Source organism: Agelaius phoeniceus, chromosome 1, assembly GCF_051311805.1.
Source record: "Agelaius phoeniceus isolate bAgePho1 chromosome 1, bAgePho1.hap1, whole genome shotgun sequence".
Taxonomy (NCBI): domain Eukaryota; kingdom Metazoa; phylum Chordata; class Aves; order Passeriformes; family Icteridae; genus Agelaius; species Agelaius phoeniceus.
The window spans coordinates 156,096,820-156,114,343 of record NC_135265.1 but is presented as its reverse complement, the minus strand read 5'-3'; the positions used below and the strand labels follow the sequence as shown (position 1 = coordinate 156,114,343).

The following is a 17,524-nucleotide window of genomic DNA, read 5'->3' as shown; positions in this document are numbered from 1 at the left end:
CCTGGGTGTACCCATGGTGCTGCCAGGCACAGAGCAGGGCCACGGGGTCGTCCCCAGAGCTGGTGGCACAGCTGACACTGCTGGGAGGTCCATGTGGGTGCAGCAGTAGACACCTGGTTTTGGGGAGTGGGTGCTGCTGGTGCTGTGGGGGCTTCTGAGCATTGCTTGTATGAGGACAGACTTGTCCCTTCATCAGTGGGGCTCTGGACTGGGCAGGGACGCTGTCCTCCATGGCACTGTTCCCATGTGTGCTGCTACCACTGCCAGTGCCATGGCCTCTGCCCGGTGTGGGCTGTGCTGTGGGCGCTCTCTTTGGGCAGTGGGGGCTGTTGGGGTGGATCGCAGTGGTCAGCTGTGGGGCTGAGGGGCTTTGGGGGGATGTGATGGCCTGGCAACCTCTGGTAGGACAGCAGCATTCAGAAGGGAAAGCCCAGCAAACCTGGAGATGTCAGTGCAGCCACTGGCACAGGTGGCTCGAGGGGTCTGTCCAGCCCAGTGAGGCAGGTGCAGCCCAGGCTGGGACTCCCCGAGCACAAGGGTCACCCCACGGCAGCGCTAGGAGCGCCAGGCACTGTGCCAGGAGCGCCAGGGCTGTCAGGACCTTGCAGGACCCCTTCAACGTCCAGGGGCTGCTGGGGTCTCAACTGTGCCAGGGCCAGCCAAGCATGTCAGCAGCCCCGGGTGGGGCTGGCCGGGACAGATGGTGATGGCTGGGCAGGACGTTAATTGCATTGTCCACCAGCAATTAACTGCGGCGTCCGTCTGTCCCCACCAGCAGTGGGATGAGGCCGTTAGGCACAACCGGGCTGGGGGGGGGACTCGGGGGCTGCAGGCTGCTGCAGCCATCGGGGGGCTCAGGAAAGGCCCCAGAACAGCAAGACATTCCCACAAGCTGCTCAGAGCCCTGCCCCACCTCACTGCTCCCCCAGATATTCCTTGTGTCCCCCAGATGTTCCCTGCTCCCCCAGATATTCCTTGCTTACCTCCCAACTTCCTGACTCCTCCCCCAGGGTGAGTAACCTCTCCTAAAGCTCATGAGACCACCAAGAGCCCTCTGACCCATGGCCCAGTCCCATCTCATGGCCTGGCAGCCCCTCACACCCCCCCATCCCCAACACTGGTGGGTCCAACTCAGTTTCCCGGTGAGAAACGTCCCTGCTCCCAGGCCCAGCCGTGGACTCACATCCATGTGCCAGGAGGGGACCCTCTCCCCCAGACCCCTTCGGCCCCATGCCAGGGACATTCCCTGGCATGGCTGAGGCAGTGGGATCCCCTGCAGTGGCTGGCAGAGGAGGGTGAGGAGGGTGGAATGCCCCGAGATCCAGGCTCGGGGGTGAGCCAGCCTCTTCCCCCACCCAGCACCCTGTCCCCTGCCCACGGACACTCTCCATCATCTTGTGCTGCTCCATGTCACCCTCCTGCCCCACCGATACCCCCTGTCCCTCCCACAGCCCCTTCAGCACCGAGCGCCGGCAGTGACCCGGCCAAAGCCAAACTCGTCACCATGGAGAACTCCACGATTTTCCCCATTTTAATGCCCTGCATGTCATCCCGCCCTGCTGCTGCGGAGGCTGGAGCTCACCCTCCCGCTCCCCCGAGTTAAACCATCCCTCAGAACCGCGCTGGCACGGCAGGCACCGGGTGCCTCCCCGGCCGTGCAGGGGTCCCTCGCCCCCCGCCGGCGTTTGGGGCGTGAGCGGCAGCACCGCCCGGTCCTGGCCGTGCTCCGTCGGGCGGGACCCGTGGCCAGTCCCAAGCGTGGCCGTGGCCACCGGCTCGGCCCTGCTGGCACGGAGCAGCTGCCAGCTCGCTGTGCCCACCGCCCCGGGCGCTGCTGGCTCGGCCCCCGCCGCGCCGGGAACGCTCTGTTCAGCTTCTCCACAAAGGCCGGCCGGCCTCTCCCACGCCCCCCCCGAGCCGGGCCGCTGAACCTCCCCATGGCCAGCGACCCCAGACCCCCCCGGCCGTGCCGCTGAGGCTCGGAGCCCGGGTGCGCCGGCCAAGGGCGGCTGTGCCCCGTGTGAAGCGCTGCTGCTCCGTGCCCCTGAGCCGCTGCTGGCTGGAGCGGTGAATCCCCCGGTCCCCGCTGCGAGCGGGGACGGTGCTGGCCCAGCGCTGCCGCTCCGTGCCCCTGAGCCGGGGCCGCTGCTGGCTGGAGGGATGAATCCCCGGTGGAGCAGCGATGGTCGCTCCGTGCCCGTGTGCCAGGGCCGCTGCTGGCTGGAGGGATGAATCCCCCGGTCCCCGTTGCGAACGGGGACGGTGCTGCCCCAGCGCTGCAGCCGCCACGTCCCGCCGGGCACCGGGCAGCCCCCGGGCACCAGGGCCAGTCGGACGCGGTGTTGCGATGCGGGCAGCGCGGTGCGGGACCGGGAGCTGCTGCCAGGCAGCTCCAGAGCTGTTTGCTCCGGCTCTCACGGGCAGCCCGCGGTGTCCGGTGCCCGAGCCGGGGCTGGGAGCTGCTCTGGACCGGCCCCCGCAATGTGCCGGAGCAGGAGGCGGCTGTGGGACCCTCACAGGGATGGGGGCACCCAGTGTGTCCCAGCACCCGTTTGGGGTTTGCTGCTCCTCGCAGTCCCGTGTCTCTTGGCACGTCCCGACTGAAGCAGCCGGTGCAGCCGTGCTGGCACCGTGTCTGGGGCAGGCTGGCAGCGATCATCGGGGCTCCAGCCCCAGCCCCAGCCCCAGCAGCCCCGGCTGAGTTTGGGCTGGAAGAGCTTTTCCCAGTGCACACCTGAGGCAGCATCCTCCACCTGCCTGGTTCCCTGTGCCCAACCCCTGGCAGCAGGGCTGGCACTGTCACACTGCAGTCCTGCCCTGGTATGGGGGCACACGGGATCAGGGACCACCGGCGTGGGGCAGGAGGGCTGCAGGACCACCTGTGACTGCTCTGGAGCTGCCACAACCCCACGAGGCACGGTGGCCCCGGCTGTGCCATCCTGCTCCCTCCCTGCACCTGGCCCTGGCAGGGGGAAGCAGGGTGCTGCTGGTGGCTTTTCCAGCTGGTGGGTGGCACTGGTGCCCGCGCTGGGGCAGGTGCCATGCCGTGGGTGTGTGGGTTGGTTGGGGGCATCGTGACAGCAGTGCCTGCTGTGAGCACACGTCCCCAGAGCGTCCCCGATGGGACTGAGCCCTGCTGGCACTGTGAGCATGAGGAGCTGCTGTGGCACCAGCACCCAGCACCTGCCTGATACCTCTTCCCCTGTCCAGGGAATTCACAGCTGCTGCTGGTGGGGTTCCTGACCAGACCCTGGCTGAGGTTCCTCCTGCAGCAGACACATCCCAGGCCCCCCCAGCCCCCGGTGCTGCAGCTCCTGCTCAGCTGCCCTCTGTCACCTTCCCCATGTCCATCCATGGCAGCAGTGCCACACCCCTCCTGCTCATAAAACGGGGGTTTTATCTCCATTTATCCAGCTCACATTCCCTGGCTGTTTCCCCTGGTACAATATCTTGGAGATGTGGTCATGTCCTTGCTTAGGTCTTGGGCTCAGCACCACCGCTGTGGCTGTGCCCCATTTCCCTCACAGTGGGGCCCCTCCCTCCTTGTGCTCAGCCAGGTGACCTGGCTTAATTAATCAGGGTTAACGACCGGTTAATTACAGGGAGCAGCATCACCCTCAGCCTCTGGGTGCAGGCTTGGTGTGATCCCTCCTGCCAGTCCCGCTCTCCACTGGGGCACGAAGGAGCTGCTGCCTGTTCGTGCCCTGTGTCCATGGGCATGAACAAACATTGCTGCTTTGTAGAGTTCAGTGTTTGCCCGGCGTTTTCTCCTCTGTGTTGTGGTAAAGTGGCTGCACTGGCAGCACCTGAGGAGCATCTGGTCTGAGACACCGCTGCTCCATGCCAGAACAGGGGCTTTTCCAGTCGGTAATTTTTTGCCGAGAGTCAGTTTGCTCTTTGGTTTGGGCTCAGCCAGCAGCTCTGCAGTGCACAGAACAGGTGAAGGGACACCAGGGACCAGATGTACCCCCAGAGGCAGCAGGGTGAGATCTGGGAGCGATCCCAGCTGGAAAAAGGTTGGGAAATTGAGGTGCACCACAGGAATGCAGAGGAACTGGAGCCAAGCCTAAAGCTGCAGGTACTGGTGATGGCTGGAGCACAGGACAGACGGGGGGATCCTGTCCAGAACAGCTCTGTCCCAGCTGGTGGGGATGGGCTGTCCCTGGGGAGACACAGCAACGCTCCAAACCTCCCCACTGTGGAGCTTTGTCCCCTGCCCCTCTGCCAGGACTGTGCCCACCGTCCCTCTGCTCTCCCTGCAGGTGCACCGTGCTGCAGGGGACACCGGAGATGCTGTGGAGGGCTCGCCGTGGGACAGGGAGGAGGTGGAGAGGTACGGGCACAGATGGGCACTGCCAGGGGCACCGCTGGGCGCTGCCAGACGGGCGGTGCCGGGAGCTGCGGCCATGCCCGATGTCTGCACCTGACGGGGGAGCTGCGGCCGTGCCCGGTGTCCGCACCTGACGGGGGAACCGCGGCCGTGCCCCGGTGTCCGCACCTGACGGGGGAGCCGTGGCCGTGCCCGGTGTCCGCACCTGACCCGGGAGCTGCGGCCGTGCCCGGTGTCCACACCTGACGGGGGAACCGCGGCCGTGCCCGGTGTCCTCACCTGACGGGGGAGCTGCGGCCGTGCCCGGTGTCCGCACCTGACGGGGGAGCTGTGGCCGTGCCCGGTGTCCGCACCGGACGGGGGAGCTGCTGAACCCTTCAGGGGGGTCTGGGCCAGCGCTGGGGCGGGGAGGGCGTGGGCTGGCTGTGCTGGGGCCAGCAGGGTGGGAGCGAGCGCAGGTGCGGCTGTGGCACACCTGGGCCAGGTGGGCAGCGAGCCCGGAGTTCAGGGCAGTGCGGGGACAGGGGACAGTGGCCGTGTCCCCCACAGCCCAGTGTGTCTGTGGCCAGCAGGGTGGGAGTGAGCTCAGCCGTGAGTGCAGGTGCGGCTGTGGCACACCTGGGCCAGGTGGGCAGCGAGCCCGGAGTTCAGGGCACTGCAGGGACTGGGGGACAGTGGCCGTGTCCCCCACAGCCCGGTGTGTCTGTGCTCTCTCCCCAGAGCCTGCCTGCGCTCCGAGCAGAGGCTGGAGGTGCAGGAGCAGCTGCTGGCCCTGCGGCACTGGCTGGACGCCGTGGAGAAGCGGCTGCTGGCGCTGCCAGAGCCCGGCACGGCCCTGCAGGTAACGCCTGGCCCCGGGCCGTGCAGAGCCGGGCAGGACCAGCCCACGTCTGCACCGAGGCTGGTGAGGTCTTGGTCCTTGCAAGGGAGGAAGAGACCTGGCCACAGCTGGCTGGGAGACCCTGCAGCACAGCCCTGAACCGGCCGGGGTCGGGTCTCCTGTGCCCGGCTCCCTGTCCCCAGCCCAAGGGTGCTGCTGGCCTGGAGGGAGCCCCATGGCCCTGGTAGGGCTCAGGGTACCACTGCCTTGGAGCCCTGCTGGCCACAGGGCCACCACCTGCACTGGTGCCACTGCCACAGCTCGTGGCACTGTTACCTGGGCATGGGAGAGTGGCCAAACACCAGGGGTGCACAGCTGGGCACAGGGGGTGTACAGGCTGTGTGAGGGGGGCACAGCTGGGCACAGGGGGTGTGAGGGGTGCACAGCTGGTAACAGGGGGTGTGAGGGGTGCACAGCTGGGCACAGGGGGTGTGAGGGGTGCACAGCCAGGCAGGGGGTGTACAGGCTGTGTGAGGGGTGTCCAGCCAGGCACAGGGGGTGTACAGGCTGTGCATGGGGTGTACAGCTGGGCACAGGGGGTCTGAGGGGTGTACAGCCAGGCACAGGGGATGTACATGCTGTGCATGGGGCGTACAGCTGGGCACAGGGGGTGTGAGGGGTGTCCAGCCAGGAACAGGGGGTATGTGGGTGTGTGAGGGGTGTCCAGCCAGGTACAGGGGTGTCCAGCCAGGCAGAGGGGGTGTGTGGGTGTGCACTGTGTGTACACCTGGGCACAGGGAGTGTACAGCCAGGCACAGGGGGTGTCCAGCCAGGAACAGGGGGTGTGTGGGTGTGCACTGTGTGTACACCTGGGCACAGGGGGTGTCCAGCCAGGAACAGGGGGTGTATGGGTGTGCACTGTGTGTACACCTGGGCACAGGGCGTGTACAGCCAGGCAGAGGGGGTGTGCACCTGTATCAGGGGAGTACAGCCAGGCACAGGCACAGGAGGTGTGAGGCTGTGCATGAGGGGTGTTCAGCTGGGCACAGGGGGTGTGAGGGGTGCACAGCTGGGCACAGAGGGTGTGAGGGGTGTTCAGCTGGGCACAAGGGGTCTGCTCCGGTCAGGTGGGATGTGTGCCCAGCCCTGCCTGCAGAGCCTGTGCTGCTGTGCCCCCTGCCCAGGCACAGGAGGTGTGAGGGGTGTACAGCCGGTCACAGGGGGTGTGAGGGTGTTCAGCTGGGCACAGGAGGTGTGAGGGGTGTTCAGCCGGGCACAGGGGGTGTGAGGGTGTTCAGCTGGGCACAGGAGGTGTGAGGGGTGTTCAGCTGGGCACAGGGGGTGTGAGGGGTGTTCAGCCGGGCACAGGGGTGTTAGGGGTGTGCAGCCGGTCACAGGGGGTGTGAGGGTGTTCAGCTGGGCACAGGAGGTGTGAGGGGTGTTCAGCCGGGCACAGGGGGTGTGAGGCTGTGTGAGGGGTGTTCAGCTGGGCACAGGAGGTGTGAGGGGTGTTCAGCCGGTCACAGGGGGTGTTAGGGGTGTACAGCCGGGCACAGGGGGTGTGAGGGGTGTTCAGCTGGGCACAGGGGGTGTGAGGGGTGTTCAGCTGGGCACAGGGGGTGTGAGGGGTGTTCAGCCGGGCACAGGGGGTCTGCGCCAGTCAGGGCAGGTGGGATGTGTGCCCAGCCCTGCTTGCACAGCCTGTGCTGCTGTGCCCCCTGCCCAGGCACAGGAGGTGTGAGGCTGTGTGAGGGGTGTACAGGTGGGCACAAGGGGTGTGAGGGATGTACAGCCGGGCACAGGGAGTGTGAGGCTGTGTGAGGGATGTTCAGCTGGGCACCGGGGGTGTGAGGGGTGTGCAGCCGGTCACAGGGGGTGTGAGAGGTGTACAGTCGGGCACAGGGGTGTTAGGGGTGTACAGCCGGGCACAGGGGGTGTGAGGCTGTGTGAGGGGTGTTCAGCTGGGCACAGGAGGTGTGAGGGGTGTTCAGCTGGGCACAGGGGGTGTGAGGCTGTGTGAGGGGTGTTCAGCTGGGCATAGGGGTGTGAGGGGTGTTCAGCTGGGCATAGGGGGTGTGAGGCTGTGTGAGGGGTGTTCAGCCGGTCACAGGGGGTGTGAGGGGTGTTCAGCTGGGCACAGGGGTGTTAGGAGTGTACAGCCGGGCACAGGGGGTGTGAGGCTGTGTGAGGGGTGCTCAGCCGGGCACAGGAGGTGTTAGGGGTGCTCAGCCGGTCACAGGGGTGTGAGGGATGTTCAGCTGGGCACAGGGGTGTTAGGGGTGTACAGCCGGGCACAGGGGGTGTGCCCCTGTCAGGGCAGGTGGGATGTGTGCCCAGCCCTGCCTGCAGAGCCTGTGCTGCTGTGCCCCCTGCCCAGGCGCGGAGCCGCAGCGGGAGCAGCGCAGTGGGGGCTGCCGGCCGCCCCCTCCTCGCCGCCCCTCGCCGGCTCCTTTTGTTCGAGGCCTGGCCGGCACACGGGCTCCCTCGGCACACATGACGGCACAAACTGAAAGGGCCATTCATCCCGGCCCCGGCGCAGACAAAGCCGAGGCCGCACAGAAACCCACCCGGCTCCCGGGATCTGAGGCTGTGCATTCCAGCCGACCGCTCCCGCCCGGTGCCCCGCGCCGGGCTCCCCTGCCCGGGGCGCCCGTGCCACCCCGAGCCCGGTACCTGGGGCTGCGGAGCGTGCCGGGCGAGCTGCCGGCGGGCGCGGGGGACGGAGGTGGCGAGCGGCTCCGAGCCGCATCCTCAGCCCCTGCCCAGCTTCTGCCTGGCAGGCCCCGGCCGGGCTCTGCGGGCGCTGTGGGTGCCCGGAGTGCCGTGGGGCTCAGCCCCCGCCGGTGCCCGGCCCCTCGGTGCCAGCAGAAGAAGGCTCCAGAGCCGTGCGGGGAGGATGATGCCGAGCTGCTGCAGGACGGCGCGGAGCCACCGAGGCCCTGGCAGATGCTAATTCCCGGCAGCGTCTCTGGCAGCAGACAAAGCCCCCGGCCCCGCCGCCCGCCGCTCCCAGGAGACCCCAGGGAGCCCCATCCATCAGCGTGGCCGACGCGCCTGCAGCGGCCCCCCGGCTCCCGGGGCCCAGCGAGGGGCACCCGTGCGGCTCTGGGGGGCAGGATCCAGTCCTGGGGGGCTCCCAGAGCCTGGGAGGCCGAGCCAGGGCAGGATGGGGATGAGGTTCACACCAGGGGCAGGAACAGCCCCCGGCTGGGCACCTCCGGCTGCCCCCTGGTCCCTCCAGCACCCAGGGTGGCAGCGAGGGGGTTCTGGAGACCCAGGCCCGCAGCACCCTGGCTCTCAGGGTGGGATGCAGTTTAGCATCTCAGCAGCCCAGCCTGACCCCCCTCAAACCCAGCCCTGCTCCACTGAGCCCCCCTGGGCCCTGGCTGAGGGGTCCCCATACCCAAAGAGCCCCAGGCAGTGGGGCCAAGCCCCTCAGTGAGCACAGCAGCCACTGCCTGGGGGCCAGAGGAGGGTGGGGGCTGCAGCCCCAGAGCGGGAGGGACCGTGGGGCCGTGGCACCGTGGGGCAGTGACTCTGTGGGGCCGTGACACTGTAGGGCTGTAACATTCTGGGGCCGTGACACTGTGGGGCCGTGACACTGTAGGGCTGTAACATTCTGGGGCTGTGACACCAAGGGGTTGTGACACCGTGGGGCCATGACACCGAGGGGTTGTGCTGTCCTGGGGCTCATGGTGAAGTAGCACAGCCTGGGCCGGTTCTGGTGCTGGTGTCAGTGTGGTTACTGGTACCAGAGCAGTTCCTGGTTCTGGTGCCGGTGCTGGTGCAGGTGCTGAGGTAGGTGCAGGGGCAGCAGCAGGTGCCAGTGAGAGTACGGTGCCGGTGCAGGTGGCAGTGTTAGTTGACGGTGCTGGTGTTGGTACAGGTGCTGGTGAGAGCATGGTGTCCATACAGGTGCTGGAGCAGGTGCCGGTGTTAGTGCTGGTGCCAGTGCTGGTGTCGGTACAGGTGCTGGTGAGAGCATGGTGTCCATACAGGTGCTGGAGCAGGTGCCGGTGTTAGTGCTGGTGCCAGTGCTGGTGTTGGTACAGGTGTCAGTGTTGGTGCCGGAGCAGGTGTCGGTGCAGGTGCCGGTGTGAGTGCCGGTGTTAGTGCTGGTGCCAGTGCTGGTGTCGGTACAGGTGTCAGTGTTGGTGCCGGAGCAGGTGTCGGTGCAGGTGCCAGTGTGAGTGCCGGTGCTGGTGTTGGTACAGGTGCTGGTGTTAGCGCTAGTGCCGGTGCTGGTACCAGAGCAGGTGTCGGTGTTAGTGCCGGTGCCGGTGTTAGAGCTGGTGCTGGTGCCGGTGCTGGTGCCGGTATTAGCGCCAGTGTTAGAGCTGGTGCTGGTGCCGGTGCTGGTGCCGGTATTAGCGCTGGTGCCAGTGCCGGTGTTAGTGCTGGTGCTGGAGCAGGTGCCGGTGTCGGTGCAGGTGCCGGTGTCGGTGCAGGTGCCGGTGTCGGTGCCGGTGCTGGTGGTGGTGCCGGTGCTGGTGGTGGTGCCGGTGCCGGTGCCGGTGCAGGTGCCGGGGCAGCGCGGGGCGCGGGCTCTCGCCCCCCCGGGCGGCGCGGGGCGGGCGGTGGGCCGGCACCGCCCCTCCCCCGCGGGATGGCTGCGGGGCCCCGGGGGTTTCCCCGGTAACGGCGGCGATCGGCTCCCGGAGGGTTAACGGGGGCGGCGGAGTGCCCGGGGTCAGACCAGCCCCGCCGAGCCCGGCCGCTGCCGGTGCCAGGGTCTCCGCCCGGTGCCCCCCGCGCTCCCCCCGCGCCGCGGGCGCGGCGCACAAAGGCGGCGGGGCCGGGGCGGCGGTAACGGGGACCGAGTCTCCCCCCGCCGCCTCCGCCCCGCTCCCCCGCACGAGCCGGGTCCCCCCGGAGCGGTAACGGCGGCGGCGGCGCCCCCGGCCCGGCCCCATGGACGCCCCAAGCCGCCGAGGGGTGAGTGCGGGGCGGGGGCTCCGGGGCCGCGGCGTGCGCGGGGCCGGGCGGGGTCCATGTCCCGCGTGTCCCGCGGCCCCACGGGGCGGGGGGGCGAGGGTCGGGGTCTCCCTGGGTCACCACGCGTCGCGGCCCACGCACCCGCGCAGCGCCGGGACGCGCGGGGGGTGCGGTGGGGTGGGAGTGCGGGGCTGCACCCACCAGGGTGGCGCGGCGGGACCGTGCCGTGGGTGTGGGTGTGCGTGCCGTGACCGCGCACGGGGGTCGGGACCGTGCCGTGGGTGTGGGTGTGCGTGCCGTGACCGCGCACAGGGGTCGGGACCGTGCCGTGGGTGTGGGTGTGCGTGCCGTGACCGCGCACGGGGGTCGCGCCCGTGCCGTGCCCCACGGCGGGTCGGGTCGGGCCGAGCGAGGGCCTCAGGGTACCCCGGTACCCACGGCAGGGGCGCGGCCAGGGTGGGTGCGTGTGGGCTCGCGTGTGCTCCCCACGCGTGTGCGGGGCTGCCACAGGTGCGTCTCATGTCACGGCTGATGCGGGCGTGGGGGTCCCATCGCTGACGCCCCCCAACCCCGGGCAGGGCTGCGAGCGTGGGGTTTGCCTGTGGGAGGGGTGTGCACACGGGTGAGAGTGAGTGTGCGGTGAATGTGCGTGTGTTTGCACACGCGTGTGGTGAATGTGTGTGTGTTTGCACACGTGTGTGGGGTGTGCGTGTGTTTGCATACGCGTGTGATGAGCGTCCGTGTGTTTGCACACGCGTGTGTGGGGTGTGTGTGTATGTTTGCACACGCGTGTGGTGAATGTCCGTGTGTTTGCACACGTGTGTTTGTGTGTGCACACGTGTGTTTGTGTGTACACACGTGCGCAGGGGCGTGTGCCCGGGGCCGGGGGTAGCAGCACTGCGGCTGCGGCGGGGGGGCTGCCGGGGGAGGGTCCTGCCGGGTCACGCCGGGGATTTATGGCTGCGGCAGGGCTCGCAGGCAGGCGAGGCCACCTGCCCGTCCCCCGCTCGGCGCCCCCAGCCCCCGTTCCCCGGGCAGATGCTCCTCGCTGGCTGCTCCTCGTTAATCCAACGGCGCAGGGCGATGCCGGGCGGGAGCATCTGCCCTCCCCTGCTGCCGCTGCCGCGTCCCCTGCCCAGACGCGTCGGACAGGCACCCTGGGCACCGCCTCGGGGTCCCCTCCCTGCGCCAGGCCCCGGGGACGGCCGGTGTCCCCTCTGCCTGTCCCGGTACCCTGGCTCTCGGCAGCGCTTTGCTGGGGGACCCCCAAGACCGGAGGGCGAGGTCAGGCAGCACCGGGCAGTGAGGGGGTCGAGGCGAGCGGCACCTGGGGGTCCCGCGGTGGTCCCGCTAACGCGCACCCCTGGCTCATTGCAGGCCGGGATTTGAGGCGGGGGCCCGGCGCCCGCGCCATGGGGAACTCGGTGAGCCGGCCCAGCTGCCTGGGCGAGAAGAGCCGGCGGCCGGAGGAGCTCCTGCGGGAGCCGGGGCTGGACGCGGGGCAGCCATCCGCCGGAGGCGCCGCGGAGGCCGGGCCGGGGCTGCTGGAGAAGGCGGCGGTGCCGGTGGAGAATGGCTGGAGCCCGGGGCCCGGTGCCGCCCGCAGCCGGCCGGGCAGCCCGGTGCTGAGGCGCAGCCAGTCCGAGGTGGCCGTGCAGAACGGGGGTGCGGCTGCGCTGCGGGGGCAGGCGGGGGGCGCGGCCTGGACCCCCCCCCGGGCCGGAGCTGCCCGCAGCACCTGGTCCTGGAAGCCCGTCACCACCCGGGAAGTGACCGAGGTGACGGAGGTGACCGAGACCATCGTGACCGAGATCGTGGAGGTGACCGAGTACCCGGCGGGTGACAAGGGCGGCGAGCCCGTGGTCACCCGCACAGTCACCGTGCTGACGGAGTGCGTGGGGGAGCTCGCTGCTGCTGGACACACGGACGCCACCGAGGTGACCGACGGCCAGAGAGCCTTGCTGGGAGGACGCTGTGCCACAGGGCTGCCCTCCAGCGTGGTTTTCTCCGCAGCGAGTCCTGACCTTGGGCTGCTGTGGAGTCGCTGTCTGTGCCCCGCTGGTGTGGCCTGGGCCGCTGGCACCGCTGGCGCTGGGCACCCGGCCTGGTGCTGTAGGACAGGAGCTCCCCTCCCTCAGCTCTGGCTGGAGGGGGCCATGGGTCTGGAGGGATCCAAACGGCACCAGGCGTGCAGCCCCTGCTTTGGGGAGCCCTGTGAAGGGAGGACCCCATGGGCTGGACGGGGCCTTGGTGTCACGGGTGTCACCTCGGGGAGAGGGCGTGGTGTGGGGGCTGCTGCCCAGCCCCATGGCTGCCCTGCACCTGCCCACACGGGCGGCTCAGCCACCTCTGCCCACAGGTGTCCCCACGGGCTGTGCCCGTCCCGGAGGAGGCAGCGGAGAGGGGCCAGGAGACGCTGGAGCGGCTGCTGGCCTGGGTGGCCGACATGGAGGAGCTGGTGAGCAACCAGAAGCCGCCGTCGGCGGAGGCCAAGGTGGTGAAGGCGCAGCTGGAGGAGCAGAAGGTCAGCAGGGCCAGCCGGCGTGTCCCGCCCACGCCTGCCCGTGCAGGATTAGGGGGCCGGGGCTCCAGCCCAGGGGTGGGAGAGGGGCACAGGAGTGCCCAGCGTGGTGTCCCCCATCCTTGCAGCTCCCTTGGGTTCCAGCCCAGGGGTGAGAGGGGTGCACAGGTGTCCCCAGCGCGGTGTCCCCTGTCCCTGCAGCTCCCTTGGGTTCCAGCCCAGGGCTGTGCCGGGGTGGGAGGGGTGCACAGGTGTCCCCAGCACGGTGTCCCCCGTCCCTGCAGCTCCTGAAGCGCCTGCTGGAGGAGCGGAGGCCGTGTGTGGAGCTCGTCCTGCAGGACAGACTGACGGCACAGGGCTCGGGCACGGCGGCGCCCGAGGGCAGCGCTGGCCTCTTCAGCCTCGGGGAGAGGTGGGACAAGCTGATGCAGGAGGCTGAGGCCAGGTGGGTCAGGGGACAGGCCCTCATCACTGCTGGCATCCCCGTCCTGCTGGCGCAGGCTCTGCCCTCTGGTGTCCCCCACACGGAATCTCTGTGACACCCTGATGTCCCTGTGCTCTGCTCCACTGGCGCTGGGGCCATCACAGTGGAGGGACCATCCTTGTCACACGTGCTGGGGCTGCACGGACAGTCTGTCACACAGCCCTTCCCCCTGGCCCCTCTCTGGGGACACTGGCCCCTCCCTGGGGACACTGGCCTTGCTGTGTCCCTTGTTTCAGGGCAGCACGGGGCGTGGGCACCCTGGTGAGGGGGAGAGGGAGCTTTGCTGGCCCGGGGACTGTCACTGCCCACCTCACCGGCCCTCCTGGTGCAGGTACGGCTGCCTGGAGCGGATCCTGCCGGCGGCCCAGGCCTTCCAGAAGGCTGTAGACGCCTTCCAGGAGTGGCTGGGTGCCACAGAGAGGCAGCTGGCCCAGCTCTGGCGTGCTGACGGCTGCGTGGGCCGCGTGCAGGATGCCCACCAGCAGACCCAGGTGGGCACAGGTCGGGCGTGGGGTGGGCACGGGGTGGACACGGGCACCTGTGTCATCGCTGGTCACTGCTACAGGCCCTCTGTGAGGAGATCCGCGGGCGGCTGGGAGAGCTGGATGGTGCCCTGGAGAGCGGGCAGCGTGTCCTGGAGCTGGTGACAGGCGAGTGGCAATGGCTGGGAGGGGTGGCCACAGGGACTCGGGATGGGATGAGCACAGACAGCAGCAGCCCAGGCCAGCAAGGGGTTCCAAGGCACTGGGAGGGTCTTTGGGGTGTGCCGCTCCTCAGAGGGAACTGTGGCTTGGGATGGGATGAGCACAGACAGAGGCAGTCCAGGCCAGCAAGGGGTCCCTGGGCACTGGGGGGGTCTTTGGGGCGTGCTGCTCCCCACCAGGAGCTGTGGCATGGTCTGAGGGGGCAGGCAGCACCTCAGGGGATGCAGAGGGGACAGGACAGAGCCTGTGGGGCAGAGCTGGGGTGGGACAGGGCTCAGTGGCAAGGTGGGTCTTGCTGGCAGAGGGATGAGAGGCCGGAGCTGGGTCTGGGAGCAGGAGAAGCAGGGGTAGGAGAGGGGAAAGGACAGCACAGAGTGGTTGCCACATGGCTGGAAGTTCCATGTCCAGGGATGCCAGTGCGGTGGCACTGATGGCGCTGTCACGCTGCCGCAGGGGAGGAGGCCCAGCTGACGCAGGAGAAGATGGAGTCACTGAGGATGCGGTACCTCATCGTGGGCCAGAGCAGCGCTGACACCGCTCACCGGCTGGGGCAGACCCTGGAGGCCTCGTCTCGCCTGGGCACGGCCCCCGAGGACCTGGCGCTGTGGCTGAGCCGCATGGAGAAGGAGCTGGGCGAGCAGGAGAGCCAGCAGGATGGCCAGGAGCCCGCAGTCACTGCCAGTGACAGGGAGAAGGTGTGGGACACTGGGCTCCCCGAGCCCCTCACCATTCCCAGCGTCGGTCCCGGTGCATTCACGCCCTCCCTGGCTGACACCTGTCCCCCTGGTGCAGTTTGAGCAGGTCTTGGAGTCCCAGCTCAGCCGTGTGGCCGGGCTGGGTGAGCGGCTGGAGGAGATCGGCCGCGTGCAGCTGGATGCTGAGGCTCTCCGCTCGCAGCTCTCCGAGCAGAAGGTGGGTCTGCAGCAGCACCCAGGTGTCCCGGGGGCACAGCTTGGCACCCCCATCCCTGCCAGGAGCTGGCACCCACCTGTGGCTCCATTCCAGCTGCTCTCCGCCGAGATCCTGCACTGCCGGGGCCTGGTTGAGCGTCTGCTGGGGTTCTCGGAGCCGCTGCTGCGCTGCTGCCCCGAGCCCCTGCAGCAGCGCCTGCAGGTGAGCTGCGAGGGTGCCAGGGGACATTGCCAGCACCCAGGGAAGGCCGTGCCCTGTGTGGTGACTCCCTGTCCCCGCAGCCATCGGTGCAGGCGCTGCGGGAGCGCACGGAGCAGCTGTCCCTGCGCAGCGGCGCCTGTGCCGTGCAGCTGGAGCACGCCCAGTCCCTGCTCACCCAGTTCTCCGAGGCCCTCGAGGAGCTGCTGCCCTGGCTGGAGGAGACGCAGGCCCTGGGGGTGCAGCTCTCCCCCAACGCCATCAGCTACGAGGCCTTCAAGGAGCAGCAGGCGCTGCTGCAGGTGTGGGCAGGGCAGGGGCAAAAGTGACTCGCTCGGCCACCCCGCAGGTGGGAGCGGTGACGGGATGGGGGTGGCACTGCCATGGGGACCGTCGGGCTGGGGACACCCAGCAAAGAGGAGCCCTCTGGGAGCAGCAGCACATCCCTGCGGGGTGAACCCCACGGGGCACATCCCACCCCAATGCGCCCCCGCGGCTCTTCCCCGCTGCCAGAGCCTGCGGGAGGCCATCGCCGAGCACCGGCCGCTGGTGGGGAAGCTGCAGCGCGTGTCGGCGCAGCTGCTGGAGCTGAGCCCGGAGCAGGGAGCCCCGTTCCAGCGGCGCTGGCAGGAGCTGGAGGAGCAGTACGGCCGCATCCGCGAGAGCGTGCGCCAGGCGGCGGCTCTGCTGGAGGATGCCCTGCCGCGGTACAGCCAGGTATGCCCAGCGCTGCCCTGCGGGGGCGCGTCCCCGGGGCCGTGCCCTCGAGTCACCGCGCCGCTCCGCAGCTGTCGGAGCGCATGGACCTGCTGCTGGAGTGCCTGGAGCGGCTGCAGAGCCGGCTGCAGAGCCAGCCCCCCGTCCGCGGCGACGCGGCCCACCTGAGGGAGCAGATCCGGGAGAACAGCCTGGCCCTGGGCGAGCTGGAGAAGCTCGGGGTGGCCCTGGAGGGGATCCGAGCGCAGGGCGAGGAGCTGCTGGCCACCGTGCAGGCGGTCAGCTCCGATGCTGCGGACAGAGGTACCGGCACGGAGGGGTGGGCGCGGCACGGCCGGCAGGAGATCCGTGTCCCTGTCAGGGCCGTCCGTGTGTGGGTGCTGGGGCCCCCACAGCGCCCCGATCCCCGGCCCGCTGTGCCCCGCAGGGATCCAGGAGCGCACGGCGCAGCTGCTCTCGCAGTGGGACTGCCTGCGCGGCCGCTGCCAGGAGCGGGAGCGGTGGCTCCGGGAGCTGCTGGCACTGGCCGAGCGCTTCTGGCATGGCCTGTCTGAGCTGGCCGTGGCGCTCAGCGACACCCAGCAGCTCGTGCTGGGGCTGGAGGAGGCCGGTGGTGAGCCCGAGGCCATCCGCACGCAGCTGCGCACCATGCAGGTACGGCTGGGCGGGGGCCTGGTGGGCAGTGCCATGGCACGGGCAGCCGCTGGTGTGTGCAGTGCCCTGGGCAGCCTCTGGTGTGGGCAGCCCCTGGTGATGGCAGCGCCTGTGTGGGCAGCCACATGGTTGTGGGCAGTGCCATGCCCTGGGCAGTCCTTGGTGTGGGCAGTGCCATGGGCAGCCCTGGGTGTGGGCAGTGCCCTGGGCAGTGTCCTGGGCAGCCCCAGGTGTGGGCAGTCCCTGGTGTGGGCAGCCCTGGGTGTGTGCAGTGCCCTGGGCAGCCCCTGTGTGGGCAGCCCCGGGTGTGGGCAGAGCCCTGGGCAGTCCCTGGTGCGGGCAGCCCCCGTGTGGGCAGCCCCAGGTGCGGGCAGCCCCCGTGTGGGCAGCCCCCGGTGCGGGCAGCCTCTGTGTGGGCAGTGCCATGGACAGCCCCTGTGTGGGCAGTGCCCTGGGCAGTCCCTGGTGTGGGCAGTCCCCTGGGCAGCCCCTGGTGCGGGCAGCCCCTGTGTGGGCAGCCCCTGCTGTGTGCAGTGCCATGGGCAGCCCTGGGTGCGGGCAGCCCCTGTGTGGGCAGTGCCCTGGGCAGCCCCAGGTGCGGGCAGCCCCTGTGTGGGCAGCCCCCGGTGCGGGCAGTGCCATGGGCAGCCCCTGTGTGGGCAGTGCCGTGGGCATCCCCCGGTGCGGGCAGCCCTGGGTGTGTGCAGCCCTGGGCAGCCCCTGTGTGGGCAGTGCCCTGGGCATCCCCCGGTGCGGGCAGCCCCCGTGTGGGCAGCCCTGAGCCCCGTGCCCCGCACAGGCCCTGCGGGAGGAGATCGACGCGCTGCAGGGGGAGCTGGACACGCTGGGCAGCCTGGGCGTGGAGCTGATGGCCTCCTGCGGGGACCCCGACAAGCCCGATGTCACCAAGAGCCTGGACGATGTGAGTGTCCTTGGGGCGGGGTTCAGGGAGGGACAAATCCTGGGGGCGTGGGGATGCTGCTTGTGGGGGTGGCATGTCCCCGATGCCCAGCAGTGCCACTGACCCCGCACCCCAGACCCCCACTGGGTGCCACTGACCCCGCACCCCAGACCCCCCCAGCAGTGCCACTGACCCCCACACAGCTCCTGTGCCCCGGCACTCCATGGTGCGCCTGGATGTCCGTGTGGTGCCACCCTTGTGCCCCTGGCACTAGTGACCCCTACACCCTGTACCCCTGGGGCACCACTGACCCCCGTGCCCTGTCCACGTTGTCCCCTACGTCCTGTC

The 17,524-nt window shown here is 69.5% G+C and overlaps 1 protein-coding gene across 1 annotated transcript in view; it reads left to right on the top strand.

Annotated features, from left to right (window-relative positions):
* PLEC (plectin) overlaps positions 1-17,524 on the top strand; it is a 101,687-nt gene that overhangs the window by 52,555 nt on the left and 31,608 nt on the right. Inside the window, exons 35-48 of the mRNA XM_077176007.1 lie at positions 4,263-4,333; positions 5,051-5,171; positions 12,445-12,609; positions 12,891-13,051; positions 13,422-13,581; positions 13,656-13,740; positions 14,248-14,489; positions 14,587-14,706; positions 14,800-14,907; positions 14,988-15,206; positions 15,418-15,621; positions 15,693-15,924; positions 16,049-16,275; positions 17,075-17,197. Of these exons, the coding sequence (XP_077032122.1) occupies positions 4,263-4,333; positions 5,051-5,171; positions 12,445-12,609; positions 12,891-13,051; positions 13,422-13,581; positions 13,656-13,740; positions 14,248-14,489; positions 14,587-14,706; positions 14,800-14,907; positions 14,988-15,206; positions 15,418-15,621; positions 15,693-15,924; positions 16,049-16,275; positions 17,075-17,197 (2,238 nt within the window). The remainder of the gene's footprint in view (positions 1-4,262; positions 4,334-5,050; positions 5,172-12,444; positions 12,610-12,890; positions 13,052-13,421; positions 13,582-13,655; positions 13,741-14,247; positions 14,490-14,586; positions 14,707-14,799; positions 14,908-14,987; positions 15,207-15,417; positions 15,622-15,692; positions 15,925-16,048; positions 16,276-17,074; positions 17,198-17,524) is intronic.